Source organism: Colletes latitarsis, chromosome 11 (assembly GCF_051014445.1).
Source record: "Colletes latitarsis isolate SP2378_abdomen chromosome 11, iyColLati1, whole genome shotgun sequence".
NCBI lineage: Eukaryota > Metazoa > Arthropoda > Insecta > Hymenoptera > Colletidae > Colletes > Colletes latitarsis.
In genome coordinates this window covers 6,891,664-6,913,681 of record NC_135144.1, presented here as the reverse complement: position 1 = coordinate 6,913,681, position 22,018 = coordinate 6,891,664, and the positions used below count along the sequence as shown (strand labels likewise).

At 32.8% G+C, this 22,018-nt stretch overlaps 1 protein-coding gene and 1 long non-coding RNA gene across 2 annotated transcripts in view; both read right to left on the bottom strand.

The window, feature by feature from the left end:
- LOC143347559 (uncharacterized) overlaps positions 1–22,018 on the bottom strand; it is a 220,404-nt gene that overhangs the window by 161,449 nt on the left and 36,937 nt on the right. The gene's annotated exons all lie outside the window — the stretch shown is intronic.
- Positions 1–22,018, bottom strand: part of Rgk3 (Rad, Gem/Kir family member 3) — a 159,291-nt gene that overhangs the window by 126,339 nt on the left and 10,934 nt on the right. Inside the window, exon 3 of the mRNA XM_076776809.1 lies at positions 18,011–18,271. Coding sequence (XP_076632924.1) covers positions 18,011–18,271 — 261 coding nt within the window. The remainder of the gene's footprint in view (positions 1–18,010; positions 18,272–22,018) is intronic.

The following is a 22,018-nucleotide window of genomic DNA, read 5'->3' as shown; positions in this document are numbered from 1 at the left end:
GTGCCTCAACTAGCAGTTGCTCTCTTGAAACAAAATTTTGGTAAATTTGTTTGTTTAGTAAATAAAAGAACATCACATTTTGTATTTTTGTCATAACTTCTTAACAAATAATTTATGAATTTTTCGTTGTATAACACTTCAGTCTTATTTTTACTTTTAGAACACACTGCTGAAGTGTGTACAGAAAAATGCGGAACATCCTGTATATATTTATGAAGTATTTTTAAAGTAACAACGATAAAATTATATTATATAAATAAATCGCGCGTTTTTGTGTACTAAATATTTAATTCTTTATCCTTGTATTAAATGAAAAATCAAGAAACAATAGAAAGAATATAAATAAAATACTGTCGATGGAGTGAAGACTGAAACGACTATTAAACAAAAGTCACGATGTTGTTCGTAATTATTTAAAAAATAAAGAAAAGTGCACAAGAGCGCAGCTTCTCGAAAGAAACGAGTTATTTTAAAGATGGCTTCCAATTCATAGCACAGCAAATTGAGAAAAAAACTGTTGTTAATACATGTTTAACGAGTATTCAATGAATCGTGAAAAAAATAAACACAAAAAGCTTGATTATATTTTATGAAATTAAGAGTGCAGTGGAAAAGAGGGCGGAAACAAATTATATGTATTCTGATTTCTCCATCGGAACGGAATGGCCTAACAATGCTTAAACACAATGGCCTACAAACTCTCCATTCCATTGGCTATATTTGCGAATATCATGAACAAAATAAGAATTCACTGCCTATTTATCCATATTACAGTTTTGATTAAGCCATTTGCGTCGGAGTGATGAGCCATCGTGAGTGTCGCCATTTGTTTCAACCAGAACCGGAAATGACGCATCACGTGCGTCGTATATCTCTGCAGGCTCAGTCTGTTATGTCCATTCAGCCCCATATAACATTGTGTAATTTATCATGCTTTTAAAGCGTGTTTAAATAAATCAATTCTTACAATTTTTTTTGGTGTCATTTCTATTAGTAAAATTAAAAATTAAAACTTAACTAAAAAAGTGTAAATTTAAAACTATTATTCTGCATTTACCACATTGTTTCGCAGTTTATTACTACAAAATTATTAAAGCAGGCAAATATGATTTTGTTTGAGAAAATTTATTCAACACATTGATCGTAGTACTTTTCATTATTATACAAATTTTAATAGAAACATGAAGAAAAATGTACTTCAGAATATGAAAGTTATTAATTATTATAATATTGTAATTTTTGAAGAATTATTTTAAAAAATAAAATTACTAAGTTAGAAAGAAGAAAGTGATATAATACAACTAACACAACATTATATGCATGTATTATACAAATTTTAATAGAGACATGAAGAAAAATGTACTTCAGAACGTGAAAGTTAAGCTTTGCTCAATTTTTTATTAACCTTTGCAGTTCAGCTCGGGATATATAATAACTAAACAACGAACAATGAAAATAAATGACTGTCTTCAAACGGCATGGATTAAGATATTAATGGAAGAACTTGAGAAATTGGAGCAAGTTCGGATGAAATTGCATTATTTATTTGCAATTTCGTCGGGTCTAGCAAGATAGTCGAAGAAACGATTTAATAAATTAAACGAACGACGTGAAAAAAATGACAGCCAAATGGATCGCAAATACAAATATGACCGGCATCGATCGATAGTGTTTTATCACTTTATGGTCGAGCACCACTCGTTTTACGAGAGGCGGTCTGGACAAGAGGGTGGTCAGATAGATGAACGTTCACCACAATACGTGTAGAAGCACAAATAAAACGCGTCGAAGAGGAATAAATAGAAATAGGGGAGGTAACTTGTTGCTGATAACGATCCATTTCGTTTTAACGAATGCCACGCTGAGCAAGCTCCATAAAATTTTCATCAGTCCTCTTTCGATCACGTAATTCCGCGGAACACGCGCGCTTCCTATTTGCAACTTTTGCGCGGAAATCGTTTGACTCGAGAAAAAGAATACGAATTACAAAAGAGTTGCCAAAATAATATCGATTCGAGCATTTCATTCGTAGATTAATATTTCAAATTTTAACTCGACCTTCGAGGCATTCAAATTAATTCTAAATATTTGTAAAACATAGAATAAAATTTGATTATTCGACACTTTTCATTGAAGAATATTCATTTCCATTACTTATTGTTTCTACTCACGTTATATATTAATTCTGGTAAGATATTACTGTTGATGTATACAAATAACATGTGTGACATATAGATATATACAGGGTGTTCGGCCACCCCTGAGAAAAATTTTAATGTAGGATTCTAGAGGCCAAAATAAGACGAAAATCAAGAATACCGATTTGTTGATGAAGGCTTTGTTAAACAGTTATTAACGTTTGAAGTTCCGCCCGTACTGAATTTTTTTCTCGAAAATGCGCAAGATTTCGGGGGTATGTCTATTCACCAAAAATGATTGTAATAGACCCCCGCAACCGAAAATAATTTTTCTAGAATGATTTGAAATTTTTTTTTTTTCGTCGAAAAATTTCACACCTTCTCGAATTTTTTTCTAGAAAGTAGGTAGGATTTCGGGGGTATGTCTATTCACCAAAAATGATTATTATTGACCCCGGAACAGAAAATAATTTTTTTAGAATTCATTACAAATTTTTTTTTTCGTCGAAAAATTTAGGCAGCTACCCCCTGTTGATTTTTCTTAAAAATTCGTTTTTTATTTTTAGTAATTTTGTTTGACGCCCTACAGAAATGTTGTCTAATACTTTTCTGTAGGTACCCATGAGCTCTACTTCAGAAAAAAGTTTCATTGAAATATATTCACAATTGTCGGAGTTATGACTGTTTGAAAATTGGACCATTTTTATGGGATTTTTTTCATTTTGCGGTGTTAAGGACCAACTTTTCGAACATTTTTGCGATTTATACATATTCTCCACTAAAATACGCGTAGTTTGCTTTTTTAAACATTAAAATCGTCCAATCCGTTCAGAAGTTATGACGTTTTGAAGATTCGTATGAAAATTCGGACAGACATTTCTAGCCAGAAATTATATTTTCGGTAAGGAATTTTTTTCTCGAAACTGAGTAGGATTTCGAGAGTATGTCTGTTGACCAAAAATGCTTGCAATTGACCCCTGCAACTAAAAATAATTTTTCCAAGACGATTCGAAAGTCTTTTTTTTTACCCAAAACTTTCAGCACTTACTCGAATTTTTATCTCGAAAGTGGATAGGATTTCGAAAGTATGTCTATTCACCAAAAATGATTGTAATTAACCCCCGCAACTGAAAATAATTTTTGCAGAACGATTTGAAATTTTTGAATTTAATTGTTAATAACTTTTTAACGAAGCCTCCATCAAGAATACCAATTTGTTGATTGAGGTTTCATTAAGAAATTATTAACGTTTAATGTTCCGCCTGTAGAACGGCAATCTGCGAACACCTGCGTACGCGTGATAGTGGTTCTCATTCACAAAAATGTATGACTGTCGATACGATATTTCTCGTGCTGAGTGAGAACCACTATTACATGCGCACAGATTGCCGTTTTACAGGCGGAACTTTAAACGTTAATAACTTTTTAACGAAGCCTCGATCGACAAATTGGTATTCTTGATTTTCGTCTTATTTTTGCCCTAAGAATCTTCCATTGAAATTTTTCCCAAGGGTGGCCTAACACCCCGAATAAACATATGCAGTAATATAATTATTAGAGTTTAGTTATTACACTTTTTCTTTTCATTAATAGAATTAATGAAATAGTAGCTTTACAAACAATTGTTTCAATCCCCAAATATAATAACAATTACATTGTTACGGCGTGCAATAACCATGTCGATGCAGCGTATTGCAGCGTAGCAGTAAAATCATAAAGCCATCGGAAGTAGAGTCAGACTTTTCATACAATCAAGTTTTGCCTATACTCAAGTGCCATTAAGGCGGCTAGTTAAATATTAAATTCATTCAAATCTGCATGGCCTTCCAAATCCAGGCGTTCTATGATTTTACTATATGCAATAACATCGAAAACCGGTGCCAAATGTTTCCTGCGATACCTGACTCGCCATAAAACATTTGGCACCAAACGTTGACCTGGGCCCGTAGCCGCTACGCGGAAAAACCCAGACGAGGGAAAATTATTAAAAATACACGTTACATGCCGCCTCCCACCGACCAACGTCGCCTCCAAACTGATTGGTCTGCATTATTACCAATTTTAACCAATCGAAGACCGATGTGGCCTCCCATGGCCTTAGGTACGCCCATGGCGAGGTTAGCTGCTTGGAGAACCTTGACCAGGACGACAGACAAAAATTGACACGCAAACATAACAGATCAATAATATATTCAAGACCTTTTGCTTTTCGGCTATCTGACTTACAATAAACAGTTGTTGTTGTTATAATTTCCATTGATTGTGATTCAACGTTTACCTTCCGTATTCTACAAACATTCACTCGTCATTGAAGTTAACGTGTGAAGTTGAGCATAGTAGAAAGTTTCTTTCACCACATTCAAATCAGTTTGCTCAACCCTTCAACATACATTACGTAATTTTTTAAAAATTAAAATTTTCGATAAATGCATAAATATCCACAATCTAGATACTAATTTATTATTCATCGATCTTTCCGTCTCGTAACTATTCAGGATCGGTTGAACGAAATGATACGTTGCCAACGTCAATTCTTATAAACACCACTACAAGTGGAGATAACGAATAGTAGACAGGCGCGTTAAACAAGTTTGTACGCGATCGTGTGCCTCATGATGGATTCTCGTCGATTATTTTAAGAACAATAACACGAAAAGAAAGCATCGTTGTATATTTTCGATTAAGTTTCTCGGAAAATTATTTTTATTTTAATTAAACGTCGGACCACCAGTTTTTAAAGCATGGATTTCGCAAGAGTGGAGCAATTTTTCCGGATAAGCGGTTAACTTTTAATGCATCCTCGGCGGTTTATCGATAACCCGTATACCAGCAGCCACCAGATATCGGAATATTTTAGCACTCGATAGGGGGAAAGTGGTCAACGAATACAATCAGACGGAGGGTGAGGCACACAACGTGCACTCGATGCAAGGTAACGCGAATCAATATTATTTACTATTCTATAGTAACGAAACGTTAGCGGGGCGGTTATGTTTACCCACATCAACTCTGAACTCCCTTTCCTGTTCATTGACCCCTCGAATATCCTGACAGGCTGTAGTTAAGCTGTAGTTAGCGCGACGAGACGAACGCTCGATACTCTGCCTCGACGCTGCTCAACAACGTAAGTCGTTTACTCGCATATTCATTTCGCGATCGCGACCCAGGTTTTAATAATCCAAGAGTTCCCGTTAAAACCAGAACAGAGACTCGCTAAGGACGGAAACGTGGCGTCCATCTGTGCGGCAAACAGTACGGTAAAATGTCCGAAATAATGGAAAGACAAAACATTTCCGATAATCGATCCGCGCAAACTAAAATAGAACATTCGCAATAGGAGAATATGGAAGTAATATTTTTTTTTTGTTTAATAGTATTTATTTCCCGTGGGGGAAAAATATATTTTGAACGAATACATCGAAATCCAATAATGATTCGTCTTTAAATGGTCTTAAACTTTGTAGATTGATTTTGTGAGTAAACGAAGTCTCATGAAATTATAAACCAACAATCCTGATAGGTAAACTGTCTAGAATTTCTTCGTCTTGTTCCTAGGCATAGTAGGTGCCTCATGCCTCTTGAATCACATAATTATGATAACTTACTTATTAACACTAATCTTCAAACATTGCATAGTAGAAGAAAAATTACAGATACTATGTTTGCAAGTAAGCTAATCAAAACTCGTATTTCGTGCTCAATGATTACTCAATTATTTCCTTTGTATGTACCATCTAGATATTTAAGAAATCACTTTCTATTTTATTCTGAAAGTTACCCCACAACGTTTGGATCTCAGAATTGCGTAAATAGAATGATTAGTCATGCAAATTTTTTACACACTAAAACTGATATGATTAAACTAATGATTGTTTAATTATATCAGTTAAATTATCCTTGCAACGTATTGTAAATTAATTCATTTTGTTAAAATTTTATTAGTGATAATGTTTGAGTATGTAAAATTCACATTTGTAGTTCCTTATACAGGGTGTTCGGCCACTCCTGGGAAAAATTTTAATGGGAGATTCTAGGGACTAAAATAAGACTAAAATCAAGAATACCAATTTATTGATTGAGGCTTCGTTGAAAAGTTATTAACGTTTAAAGTTTCACCCGTATTGAATTTTTTTCTCGAAAATGCGCAGGATTTCGGGGGTATGCCTATTCACCAAAAATGGTTGTAATTGACCCCCGCAACCGAAAATAATTTTTCCAAAACGATTTCAAATTTTTTTTTTCCGTCGAAAAATTTCACACCTCGATTTTTTTTCTCGAAAGTGGGTAGGATTTCGGAGGTATGTGTATTCACCAAAAATGATTGTAATTGACCCCTGCAACTGAAAATAATTTTTTCAGAACGATTTGAAATTTTTTTTTTTCGTAGAAAAATTTAGACACCTAATTAGATTTTCGGTAAAGAATTTTTTTCTCGAAAGTACGTAGTATTTCGAGAGTATGTGTAATGACCAAAAATGATTGCAATTGACCCCCGCAACTGAAAATAATTTTTCTAGAACGATTTGAAATTTTTAAATTTCATTGTTAATAAATTTTTAACGAGGCCTCAGTCAAGAAATTGATATTCTTGTGACCGAACACCCTGTATATTACATCTTTTGTACTAAAGGGTTTATTCCTGTTAATAAATGAATAATAATAATAGTAATAATAATTTATAGTTTTGGCAAAAAATAATTCTTTACATTCGTCGCTATCAATAATATTTTACGAGTATACAATTAATCAAAGATTGTCCATTCGAATCCCTCCCCATAACCTCAGGTTGTTTTAAATGTTATTTCCTCTACGTCTTGCTTTTTACTTTTCCAGTTTGAAATAGTTTAATATATACGGTAACATAATTTAATTTTAATTTCTTAACAGGATTTCTTACGTGCGAAATTTGTTACAAATAATGATTCTATGCAACTGGCTTGTTAAATCTATTTTAAAAAGGTTAAATTTTATTTATTCAAAAACAAGCGTCTTTTACATTTAATTTAGCTAAGGAGTCGTTTCTAGCATAAAACTACTTTTATAGGCATGAGCCAGTTTTAATTGCACAGACGATTTATAAATAATTCAATAGCAAAATGTACGAAATCAATGATGAAGTCTTACGATACCGAGTGCAAATAAACAGAGCTGGCAAAATATCAAAACTACAATTTACCCTAACGTGACAAGTGGTCAAATTCGATTTGTACGAAAATAATAATAGAGCGATCAACGTTTGTATTTAAACGTTGTCGATCAACAATTTAAACTTCAGGAACAATGACGAATAAATTATTTTGTTTGTTTTATTTTCGAACATACCGATCAACTTCAACTCAAATGCCATTTGTTGAGCGGCCAATTTTTGACAAATTGTTTCTCGAACCGGAACCATTAAATGACGTCTAACACAATTTTCACTCGTCGATTGATCATCATCGATCGACTATGAGCCAAGAATCGATAAGAAATTTTCTTTTTCTTTTATTAATACATACAACATTTCGACCCTCAAATTGGATCCATCGTAATCATTCACAGAAATTAACGTCCACCATTCTTCTGTTACAAATTCCCTATTTTTGTTTCTCTAAATTGATTATTGGACATTTCACTTATCGGGGATGTTTTGTCCCCGTGTTATTTCCGATAAACGACATTCGGCTGTATTTTAAAACGCTTTCGACCGTTTCTCGCGGTTTTTCCTCGGTGTTGTTAAACGCTAAAACTAAATTCATTAATGTACAATAAATACATATACCCGGTAAACTTATATAAGTTTGAATCCAATTTGTTTTAAAACATTTTGCACAGCAAAATCCATTATTAAACATGCAACAATCACTGGTGCTTGTTCAAGAAAATTCATATGCAGAAATGTTTCCCGTAATACAAAGGAAATTAATTTCAACATTGTTTATACTGTCTTCCAAATTTATGTCAACATTCTTTTTATCAATATCTTTTATTTTACACGTTCCTTACAATAAAATTCTTCCAAATGGTCTTTTTCTTTATTTGTATACTTATTATCTATTTATGCATTAATAATGTTTGATTATCATAGCGATTTTATATTTGTGTATTGTTTTAAAAGAAATAGATTTACTTTATTTACTAACATATAAAAACCAGCTAATGAAACACGATCGTCCATTGGACTAACGCTGGTATCCACAGTTTTTACCATGATTGAATCATTTCTTAAATGATCTGTTCCTATTTTTTCTTTTTCTAACTTTTTGGCAAATTCCATAACATAGGTTCAGTTTTACAGAAGTTTACGAATTTACACCAAAAGTCAAGGATCGAAATGTTACAAAAATTCATTTCTAAAGAATTCCGCAACTATTCCATGAAATAAATGTTGAATATATTGCATCTTTTTATATCATAATTTTCCTACGATTCAATTCGTAATTTTGTTTCCTTAATTTGTTCGTCTCTGCTATTATATTTTAGCCATAAATTCAACGTATAAATTTAATGTGACGTATTACGTTACTATTGAAGTTCTGATTGATTTCTCAGTTTCAGATATAATATAATTCAGCGGCATTTCAGAGATAATTTCATTGACACTAATTATAAGAGGATTTGGCTGTAGTTATTGGCCAGTGGACCACGTAATATTACATGATCCATCTGGCCACAGTGCCAACTTGATTAACGAGAAATAGTATGATTCGTTTGTCGTCGTACAACGTCAGAATGAATTCTGGTATCGTTTTAAATTTTACGTAAACGTCTGCAAAGCGCAGCTTTAGCACCACAGACTTTTTTAAGATTTTTGTAATTTAAAAGAAAAATTCAAAGAAAGTAATTATATAACACGAAGAAGTAAATAATAAACTTCAAACCCACTATTTTCAATCTAACTACACTTCAAGGGCGTTTGGCATAAAATTTTCATTGTTAATTTAGATAATGTGGCACACAATCAACAGTTTTCAAGCATTTAAAAGAAGCTGTGATCATAGAATGAAATTAACGAGGAAATTTTGAGAAAACTAATCACGAACCAGTCGCATTTTTTATTTAATAAAGAAGAAACAAGGTCCTACTCGTTATTAAAATTTGTCATTCTATTCGTTCAAATTATAACTTGATCATTTCTTTGAAATTTAATATTACGTTATTATTGTTATATTTTATTTTAAATAAATGTTGTGTTCGCCCTTTTTCCATTACAATAATTTCACTTTAGCCTGATTTTGGTAATATTATTAATATTTAGAAATTATTAATTAATACACCGAAACTCTCGAAAATCGTAGAAGTACTATATTAAATTAGAGATACGGATCTCAATGTTAGCTTCGTCCGTAAATTTTCGTCACTTTGCGTTAAAATTAAACTACGTCATTTAAACTGAACATTACGCAAACGAACTACGAAAAGCGAAAAATATTACGGTTTTAATTAACGAACGCAGAGGAACTGGAAAAATGGGTCCTTCGCTTAACAGATTCGCAAGCGAAAGAGCAATGGCGCCTTTGAAACAGAATTAACCGTAGATGTGAAAAATTATAACGCGTTCTGATGGAGAAAATGTCCAAGATGAACTAAATTCCTTTTAAATCTTCACGCTGGTAGCCTTTTCGTTATCAGCAACACCATTAAAAAAACCACAGAGGCTTGCATCAGATTAAAATAAAACATCAGACACGCTTTCGATGAATAATGTCGACTGGAAATTATAGTTATGCTTACATTGTAGTTACACACAGCGTATCGCGCGGTTACGCTCGCGTTTTAATGGATGTCTTGTGACCTTTATGCTCGTATAATGGGCTTCTTTACAGAAGAAAGATCCACGAAGTTAGATTTCACGACGCAGAGCGGAACTGCCGCGAGAAATATTAATTTCACGAGGCTGTGCACTCGATAAACTTAGCAAGCTGCCGTGGCGATTCCGCCAACGATATCCTCCAATCTAAATCGCCGCATAACCGGAAGGCAAATGTCTCCCTTAAACGATCGTTTCCCAGAAATTGCTTAATGAGAAATCGGGGAGCACAGATTAAAGACAGAGGTCCCAATTTCCTTCAAAGCTTTAGCTCCGATCTTCGACGATAAAAATAGGGTCAGTTGCCCTAATGTGGAATACGTTCCTAATTTGGAACACCGCAATATTAAAGCAATTATCGTAATATTGGTATTGGAGATGAGTGCAATCGATTACGATACTCATTTGATGCAACTAGCGTGCATATGCCCGAATTTCAAAGCAACACGTGTTCGTAAAAGAATATTAAAGAAAATATCGCAGTCTGCGGTTTTGCAAAGTGATGTTTGCTTTGTGTTAGTTCGATTATTTCTTTAAATATAAATATAAATATATTTAATATAATTAATTAATATATAAATATACAGGGTGTTCGGCCACCCCTTCGGGGGTATATGTGATGGCCAAGAATGATTGTAATTGACACCTGCAACCAAAAATAATTTTTTCAGAATGATTTAAAACTGTTTAATTTCGACGAAAAATTTCTCCACCTACTCGAATTTTTTTCTCGAAAGTGCGTAGGATTTCAAGGATATGTCTATTCACCAAAAGTGCTTGTAATTGATCCCTGTAACTAAATATAATTTTTTTAAATCGATTTGAAATTTTTTAATTTCGTCTAAAAATTTCAATATAAACTCGAATTTTTTTCTCGAAAGTGGGTAAGATTTCAGGGGTATGTGTATTCACCAAAAATGATTGTAATTGAGCCCCGTAACCAAAAATAATTTTTCCAGAATGATTTGAAACTTTTCAATTTTCAGAGTAACAGACAGTTATGGTCAGACATTATATTTTCAGTAATTAATTTTTTTCTCGAAAATACGTAAGAATGCGGGGGTATGTCTATTCACCAAAAATGATTGTAATTGACCCCCACAACCGAAAACAATTTTTTCAAAACGATTTGAAATCTTTTAATTTAATTTTTTAATAACTTTTTAATGAAGCATCAGTCAAGAAATTGATGTTCTTGATTGTCGTCTTATTTTGGCATCTAGAATCTCTCATTAAAATTTTTCCGTAAGGTGGCCGAACACCCTGTATATAAATATAGAGTTTCATATTACGAACACTATGAGCCTAATATGGAAAATGAGGACTTCAGTAAAAAAAAGTAAACATTTCCTAAACCGTCATTATATTTTAAATTTGACTGTTACCAGTCAAAAGAACATAAAATTCCCTATAAATTCGTAATATTTAAGTTTTTATAAAAGTTCTGCAAGCAAGTGAAACGTATAAAAAAAGTATTCCATATTAGAGCAATTAACCCTACTGGAAAATATGGGCTTCCTTTCTAAATGTTCACTTGGGTAAAAATGGCAATTACTAAAATATCATTTAGAATATATAAAGAATCTGAATAAATTTTGACAAAGAGGTCTATCAAATTGCAGACAAAAGAATTGTAAATGCATTACTCAATTAATTAAGCGATTCAATTTCTTGTATATTGTACTTGTTAAACTTTAGAATGAAAATCCATTTTGTTTCTTGGACGCTAAAAAAAGAGTTAAAAACTTTTCGAAGACATGGTCTTGTTTTACTTTATTTCTTTGGTGTTTACCGTCGAGTTTCTTTCAGGCTCAGCTCCGAGAAGTAATTAACTTATTTTAATGAAGTTACTAGTTTAACTTTAAAATTTCTTGAAACACTATGACGCGACATTTAATTATAAAAACATATTTTTCAGAAAAAGATTGGTTAATAAAATATGCTAATAAGGAAGTTGTTCGTTCATGTAACTAACACCATTTCCTTCGATAATACCTTGAATAAAAATAAAACGTAGACTTTCGTGTTTAAATATTATTAAAAATAGAGATTCATGTATAAAATTAATTGATGGAACAAGTCAAATATTTTGTAATTCCTACAATTTTGTGCATACTTTACTTGCACCTAGTTTATATACAATATTACATATTGTATCTTTATATGTATATTTCTCTGTAACTGTCTTTTATTCTTTATAACTCGATTTATCCAAACATACAGGGTGTTCGGCTACCCCTGGAAAAAATTTTAATAGAGGATTCTAGAAGCCAAAATAAGACGAAAATCAAGAATACCAATTTGTTGATGGAGGCTTCGTTAAAAAGTTATTAACAATTAAATTCAAAAATTTCAAATCGTTTTGGAAAAATTATTTTCGGTTGCGGGGGTCAATTACAATCATTTTTGGTGAATACACATATTTCCGAAATCCTATCCACTTTCGAGAAAAAAATTCGAGTAAGTGCTGAAAGTTTTAGGTGAACAAAAAGACTTTCGAATCGTCTTGGAAAAATTATTTTTAGTTGCAGGGGTTAATTGCAAGCATTTTTAGTCGACAGACATACCCCCGAAATCCTACTCAGTTTCGAGAAAAAAATTCCTTACCGAAAATATAATTTCTGGTCAGAAATGTCTGCCCGAAATTTCATGCGAATCTTCAAAACGTCATAACTTCTGAACAAATTGGACGATTTTAATGTTTAAAAAAGTAAACTACGCGTATTTTGGTGGAGAATATGTATAAATCGCAAAAATATTTGAAAAGTTGGTCCTTGACACCGCAAAATGAGAAAAATCCCATAAAAATGATCCAATTTTCAAACGGCCATAACTCCTACAATTGTGAATATATTTCAATGAAACTTTTTTCTGAAGTAGAGCTCATGAGTACCTACAAAAAAGTATTACACAACTTTTCTGTAAGGCGTCAAACAAAATTACTAAAAATGAAAAAGGAATTTTTAAGAAAAATCGACAGGGGGTGCCTAAATTTTTCGACGAAAAAAAAAATTTTTAATTAATTCTGAAAAAATTATTTTCGGTTGCGGGGGTCAATTACAATCATTTTTGGTCAATAGACATACCCCCGAAATCCTACCCACTTTCTAGAAAAAAATTCAAGAAGGTTTGAAATTTTTCGACGGAAAAAAAAATTTCAAATCGTTTTGGAAAAATTATTTTCGGTTACGGGGGTCAATTACAATCATTTTTGGTGAATAGACATACCCCCGAAATCTTGCGCATTTACGAGAAAAAAATTCAGTACGATCGGAACTTTAAACGTTAATAACTATCTAACGAAGCCTTCATCAGCAAATTGGTATTCTTGATTTTCGTCTTATTTTGGCCTCTAGAATCCCCCATTAAAATTTTTCCCAGGGATGGTCGAACACCCTGTATATGTATATTGTTCCTTCTTTAATTTAAATAGTTTGAAAATATGTAATAGTAACGAATGGTTTATTACGGCTGCTAAAAATTGACTGAATATATAGAATATAAGTTAATTGACATATTCAGCTTGTATATTCTCGATCAATAAGTAGAATTAATATAAACGTAAATACAAGATATTTACAACAAAGCCTACAGAGTCGAAATTATCGAACATACGTGTAAGAATTCGATTTCATCGAATAAACGAACAATAAATAATCAAAATACGTGTAAATAAGATAATCGCTTTAAAAAGAATCATAGTAATTCTAAGACGCCAGAGAGTAGGCGGTGGGAACAGCTCATATTCGCGGTCACGTGAATCAAATGTTTTCATAGAAATATCTGCCAGCTGGGAGATGAAATAGGGAAGTGAAACATCAGTTTAAAGATGAATCAGACGTCTCAAAAAACATCTGCAGCATTAACAATTCGCCTTGGAAGCTCGATGCGTCGCGAAATTGGGATGAGATTCGAAAAGAAGGATAATACTTAAAAAAAGATGCATTGTGAGAGCAATTTACAATTCTGAAGTGGTTAAAACAAAAACTGGAATTTACTTTGTACAAGCATCGTTGCACATATGACTAAATTGAATTATAGGAAGGTATATTTTTTTATACCAATCAACTTTTTCTCCAACTGCAATCAGACAAAAGATACGACTCGATCCGTTTGTATGACTCGCTGTGCATAGCCAATCGATATACAGTCACTCACAGTGAAAATCGTACAGGTTGTATTGTGAAAAAAAAATTATTATTCTACAGACTAAGACTTTGTAATTATTTACACAAAAAATAGAAAATTGAATATTATTTTTTATTCATGAAAAAAAATTATAATCATATGCCAAATCGACCTTACGTTCAAAATCGTACATAAAAGTACTCAATATATTTACATAGTGAAAAACAAATAAAATTTGAATAGTTAATTCAGTACTTAGTAGGGTAACCGTTATTATCTGTAATTGTCTGCAATCATCGTGACATAGACTAATTTTTCTAGGAAGATGTATCCAACATTTATTAAAATCATAGTGTGAAATAGAAATATTCGATAGTTCAATGGCGTATGTGATATGACTCCAAAGAATAGAGAAACAAATGAAGAGCAAACATCCTGTAGCATTTGTTCAAAGAAACGTGATATTACTATACTGTACCATATTTTTTTGCATCGACAAAGAATAATGTTTAATTTTTCATTTTTTGTATTAACAATTACTAAGTGTTAGTCTACAAGATAATAATTTTTTCAACCAAATTTCTTATCCTGTTTTCGTTTCGAGGCAGCACTTTTCACAATACTACCTGTACGACTTTAACCGCGAGCGACTGTATGTCATGTCTGATCAAAGGGCTACACGTACTACTGCATGTTCGTACGTACCACGCAAGCAATTACAAAATGGAAACATAAGTATACATTCTGCATCCCGTATTCGAAACCAATATTACAGCATATACATACACAAAAATACACAGTAATCTATGTCGCGTTGTAATTTTATTAATTGTTAATTTATCTGCAAAACGATCGAACGTGTGTACTATTCATTGCGTAATGAATAACCCGGAACAATAATTGGTAACTTGCGTTAAAAAATTTATTCACTCTCCTAGCTATATTATTCGTTATTCGTTTTCCTGGCAAAAAAAGAAGCTGAAATTGCATCTCAAATAAAACAAGAAACAAGGTGTTTCATCGTGCTTTAACGTCTAATCGAGGAATAACAAATTTATCCTTCCACGTTTCTCTGGCCGGCTACTCGGAACTAATTCTCATACTTTGTTTGCAATTACGCAAATCCCGAAATCTTGTTGGAAACGGGACCACCGGGGATTAACGAGCGAACGACTTTCACGCCCGTTCGTTGGCTCTCGAAGCTCACGTGGCGAGCAACCGCTTCGAGGAAGTCGTACGACGTCACAACTATACTCTATTTTCACTTATCTCGCCACAACTGGCTCCTCTCTAAGTTCTCTTTCTCTCTGCTCCCGTAGCGCAGCCTCTCTCTCCGTTCGCGGCGAGAAACGTGTATTTCTGGCTCGACGTGTCGACGCGTGCAGGGCAGAGCTCCGAAGACGAATTCGAACCAGAACCCCCGTTCTCCGCCACAAATCCCGATAAAGCTGATAGAAATCGCTCGAGGATGATCTCTGGGGAGCTCGTGGGGAAACGATCACTGCGATAAGAGAAACAATGGCCAGCCGCGCGAGAAATTGGTCGCTGAGTGAGACGGAATCGAGGAATCTTGTCAGTTCGAGAACGTTTACGACGGATGTGCTTCTCGACTTCTCATTAGGGTCCCTAATGGGTTCAATGATTCTTAACTGTTTTCGAAAATTATCGAATTTTTGCAACAAACGTTTCTACGTTGTCTTATTGTTTGTTAATTACTAGGTTGGTGTAGTTTCCCAATTATTCAGGACTTCATTGCAAGTTCTAAGCCACATATTCCAAGTTTCCATGTTCGTAACAATCCTACTTATCTTACTTCATATTTAAAGTAATGATTTACAAAGAAATACAATTAATATAGTACTAAAGCGTATCCAAATTGCTCATATTATAAACAAATTTTAGCACTATATTAACTGTATTTTGTTGTAAATCATTATTTTAAATATTAAATAACATTGAATTATCGTTATTATTTATGCTTTTATTGTATACATGGCAATTAGCATACAGCATTGTGTACACTGAACCATTTACCAGTCAGGCACTCTTCTCACCTCGTCCAACTCCAATTCGATATCTATTCCCTATACTTACGATATACAGGATGTTCGGTCACCCTGGGAAAAAATTTAATGAGAGATTCTAGAAGCCAAAATAAGACTAAAATCAAGAATACTAATTTGTTGGTTGAGGCTTCGATAAAGAGTTATTATCGTTTAAAGTTCCACCTGTAGAACGACAATTTGCGAACAGCTGCGCGCGCGCGATAGTTCTCAACAGAGACGAGGTATACGAGTAGACCTTACTTCGAATGTATATTTTCGATCCATTTTTCTAGGGCTCTAGAGCTCCATTCATACGCATTGTTTGAATTTTGAATCATTAAAATCCTTCAATCCGTCCAGAAGTTATGACTTTTTAAACATACGCATGAAATTGCGGGGAAACATTTCTGACCACACAGTATATTTTCGGTAAAGAATTTTTTTCTCGAATATACGTAGGAATTTGGAGGTATATCTATTCATAAAAAATGATTGTAATTGACTCTTGCAACAGAAAATAATTTTTCCAGAACGATTCGAAATTTTTTAATTTCACCAAAAAATTTCAGTAACTACACCCCCTTGTCGATTTTTCTTAAAAATTGGTTTTTGATTTTTAGTAATTTTGTTTGACATTCTACAAAAAAGTTGTCTAACACTTTTTTGTAGATACCCAACAACTTTAGTTCAGAGAAAAGTTGCATTGAAATATATTCACTATTGTCGGAATTATGGCTGTTTGAAAATTGGACCATATTTTGGGGGTTTTTCTCATTTTACGGGGTCAAGCATTAATTTTTCGAATATTTTTGGAATATCTACATATTCTTGATTAAAATACGCGTCGTTTGCATTTTGAAACATTAAAATCGTCCAATCCGTTCAAGAGTTATGATATTTTAAATATATGCATGAAATTTTAGGGAACCATTTCTGGTCTGACATTATATTTTCAGTAAATAATTTTTTTCTCGAAAGTGGGTACAATTTCAGGGGTATGTGTATCGACCAAAAATGATTGTAATTGACCCCTGCAATCAAAAATAATTTTTCCAGAACGATTCGAAATTTTTTCATTTCACCGAAAAATTTCAGTAGCTACCCTCTATCGATTTTTCTTAAAAATTGGTTTTTGATCTTTAATAATTTTGTTTGACGTTCTACAGAAAAGTTGTCTAGTACTTCTTTATAGGTATCTGTCAGCTCCACTTCGGAAATAAATTTCAATCAAATCCATTCGCTATTGTAGGAGTTATGGTCGTTTTAAAAATGAACCCTTTTTATGGGATTTTTGTCACTTTATGGAGTTAAGGAACAACTTTTCGAATAGTCTTTGAATTTCTATATATTCTTCGCCTAAATATGCATTATTTGTCTTTTGAAACATTAAAATCCTCCAATTTGTTCAAGAGTTATGATGATTTAAAGATACGCATGAAATTTCGAGGAAGCCTCACATCAGATTTTCGGTAAGGAATTTTTTTCTCGAAAATGCGTAGGAATTCGGAGGTATGTCTATTCACCAAAAATGATTGTAATTGACCCCCGCAACCGAAAATAATTTTTCCAGAATGATTTGAAATTTTTTAATTTAATGTTTTAATAACTTTTTAACGAAGCGTCAATCAAGAAATTGATATTCTTGATTATCGTCTTATTTTGGCCTCTAAAATCTCCCATTAAAATTTTTCCCATAGGTGGCCGAACACCCTGTATAGTTATAGTTCATAATTTGAATTGTTTATATCTTTAATCACCTTACAAAAACCCGTTTAAATCAAAATAGAAACTTGGCAAATACGTTGATTTTGTCACTTCATTCACCAATATGTAGCATTATGGAGGCTCAAGAATTATTGAGATATTTGTAATTGTGATGAGGCAATGTGTTTTTTGTTGAATTAGCCTACCTTTGCTGGTGAGGCTGAAGCTTCTGAGTCTATAACTATCCTCATCCTCTCCCTCTTCCCTCGATGGCATCTGCGACGATGTGTCAGGAACGTCTAAAAATGCATTGCTCTTCCTATGATGACTGTGGTGCATGCTTTGCCCTCTTCGGCTTCCCCTTCTTCTGAGGCCAGGGCTGATGTCATTGTCAGTCAATCTGGGCTCGCTGCTGCAGTGGGCAGATTTAACCGTGCCTTCGTGGTGATGGTGATGGTGATGCGCGGCTGAAATCGAAAATCAAAACACAAATGTATAATTAACTGCTCGACACTGGGTAAACTCGTATCTTTTAATATCTCTGCGTTGGAAATACGAGATATATCGAGAATATTGTTTACAGCCGGATATAACTGTGTACATTGACCAACGAACGTTCTTTAATTTTATTAGATCGTTTAATCACTCTGCGTTTTCAATTTTAGACTTACAAGGACGGGAAGTATCGTGTAATATTGATAAATAATTTCCAAAAAATTTCTTGAGCGGAAAACAATTTCTGAATTTTCAGTTCTGGACTTGCAAGGAAGGGAAGCATCGTGTAATAATGATGAATAATTTCAAAAAATTTCTTGAACGGGAAAACTATGTTTTAATAACTACTCCCGATGCATCGACAAGCTCCCCCAGTTCTTTATTTCATGCTGAATGCATTCACTCAGAATTTCGTTTAGAATAAACTCGTATACGAATTCGCTTTTCAACGTGTTGGAGTTCGATAGAAGAGAACTAGCCTCTATCAAGCTGCGCGATTTTTTTCAGTTCTCGGGTCATGTTCGTCGAACCGTGAATAAATGTCGTTTCGAAACCTCAAACTCGATCCGCGACGATCCACGGGATAAAGCAAGTCCCGAACCCAACCAACCCAATGAGAAACAGCGTTATTGGAATCTGGATAACCAGATAGTACATATAGGAAAATAGGGAGACCAAATTCGGATAAATCCTTTTCATTCGATAATTACTTCAATACTTTATTCCATCGATTCGATAATTACACACAGAAATTATTTAGGAAATATTTAAAATTACTATTATTCCGTGGAAAGAAATCATTTCAGTTTATTATGTATTTTTAAAATATATCTTAGTATTTTCCATTTTACATAAAAAAATTCTCACTGTATTAGTATAAATACAGATGTCAGATTTTAATAGCATTTAAAAATAAATAATTAATAAGAAGAAGAATAAGGGTTTCTCTGTATAAAGTTCTTACGACCACAGAGAAAAAGGAATACATATAACGTATTCAAATGAACTATTATTTATCTCAAAATATTTAATTGAATGTAGGGAGGAGTACATATTCATAGATGCATTAGACGTACATACATTATTTTTAATTGAATGAAATTAAAATAAATTAAATTTAAAAAATAACTGTTGAAATGGAAGTTTTAAGAGAAAATGAAAGGGTAAATGTGAAAGATTAAATTAAAACGAAAAAGAAATAATTTAAAAGTTCAGAGGTACGAATAACTTTTGTTTATAAAAATTAACAATTCCGTTCGATCTCTGCTCGAAACCACGAAACCCCTCGAGGCTCAAAAGTATCGAATTCATGAAATTCGAAACTCTCGAAATCCAAGTAAATAATAATTTGTACAAATAAATTATTCCAACTCGAGGCCTCTCCAAAACTCCAATACCGTATTTCTTTGATGCCGTTCCATAAATATTAAATCTACTTTGCTTATACATTTGTATGCGTTTTATTATTAATCTCGATCAGAATTGAAACGATTTTTGCAATAAAATTAAAAATAGGGCCCTGCTTATTATTAAAATTTTCCAGTCTATTCACTCAAATTATAACTTAATCATTTCATTGTAATTTAATATAATTATTACTTTATAATTGCATTAATCCTATAGTTGTGCACCTGCAAAAGGCTCATGTTATTATTATATTTTGTCTTAAATAAATGTTACGTTCGCCCTTTTCTTTATAGTTTCACTTTAGCTTAATTCGCGTAATACTATCAATATTTAGAAATCATTGATTAATACTCCGAAATTCTCGAGAATTGTACTATTAAAAGTAAATTTTACATCAAAAGAATTGATTTTAGGACGTATGTTCGTTAGATATTTTTTACTTCTCTCGGCGAGTACTATACGCTTTTAAAGTTACGGACATTTTTATCTCCATCGGTATGAAAATTAATATTAGTTCCGTTTTTGTATAGTATTGTTTCATTGTAAGACGATATTCTAGATTTCCGATAAGACCCTGCTCATTGTTAAAATTTTCCAGTCTATTCACTCAAATTATAACTTAATCATTTCATTGTAATTTAATATAGTTATTACTTTATAATTGCATTGGTGCTATAGTTGTGCACCTGCAAAATACTCATGTTATTATTATATTTTGTCTTAAATAAATGTTACGTTCGCCCTTTTCTTTATAGTTTCACTTTAGCTTAATTCGCGTGATACTATCAATATTTAGAAATCGTTGATTAATACTCCGAAATTCTCGAGAATTGTACTATTAAAAGTAAATTTTACATCGAAAGAATCGATTTTAGGACGCATGTTCGTCAGATATTTTTTGCTTCTCTCGACAAGTACTATACGCTTTTAAAGTTACGGACATTTTTATCTCGATCGGTATGAAAATTAATATTAATTTCGTTTTTGTATAGTATTGCTTCATTGTAAAACGATATTCTAGATTTTCGAACACCGAGCGACGCGTTGAAACGCACTCGGAAGATTCCTAGAGACACGCTTAAATATTGCGTCGACAATGTTTCACGCCCTGGAGGATGCTCGAAATCACGCCGGTTTCTATTCTGGCATCATTCGTTCGGATAGTAGGTCGCTGACAGTCTAATCGGGGCTCCCGGTGCCAGTGCACCTTAGCTGGGACACCGTGCCGCGCGTCGGATCCATTTAATTAAAAAATACGATCCCGAGAAGGGTTTCGAGGACCAAATGAAGCTTATTTAAAGAGATACCTAGCGACTCTATTCATCCCTTTCATCCGTTAAACGAAGATCGACAACAGGACGTAGCGAACGATTAAAAGAAGAAAATAGAAAGAAAACTTTATCCTTCGCTAAAGTAATTAACAGGAATCTCTTTCTTTGATCTGTTTATTTAATTTTGCTTCTGAGTGTTCTCTAACTTTTGAATAAACTTTATATTCGTCTAACAGATAAATAATATAAACATCTGTTATACTGACATTATACGTTTCTTATAATGACATTTAAATTTTACATTCTCCAACTCAATTGTTATTAGGATGATAATTTTTCTTCTTACTTATATTTCATTGAACGTTCTTGTCTTAAGTATGTCATATCGATATTATTTCATAGGTACGTCCTAAATTTCCAATTACCTAACTTTTTAGGTAATTTGTATGTATCTTACACATTTCGTTATTTATTTCGTTAGAAGGAAAACTTTAGCCTTCATTAAAGTAATAAACAGGAATCTTTTTCTTTGATCTGTTTATTTTGTGTAGTTATTTTTACTTACTGTAATTGGTAACGCTGGAACGGAGATATAAGGGGGAATACCGGAGTAGAACGCCCGGTCGAATGTAATGGCGTTGCGAGAGAACACGTGTAGAAATATCTATGAACGTTCATTGTTAAAATAGAAATAAATGTGTTGAAATAATAATGAGTTGTTTAGAATTACTGGCCTGACTCAAACACAATCCCAACATATTTAATTTTGCTTTCGCTTAAAAACCACCAGCGACCACTGAACGTTACGTTTCTAACTTTTAATATAAACTTTATATTCGTCTAACAAATAAATAATATAAATATCTGTTATACTGACATTATACGTTTCTTATAATGACATTTAAATTTTACATTCTCTAACTCAATTGTTATTAGGATGATAATTTTTTCCTTTTAATTATATTCCATCGAACGTTTTTGTCCTAGTTATATCATATTGATATTATTTCATAGGTACTTTCTAAATTTCTAACTACCTAA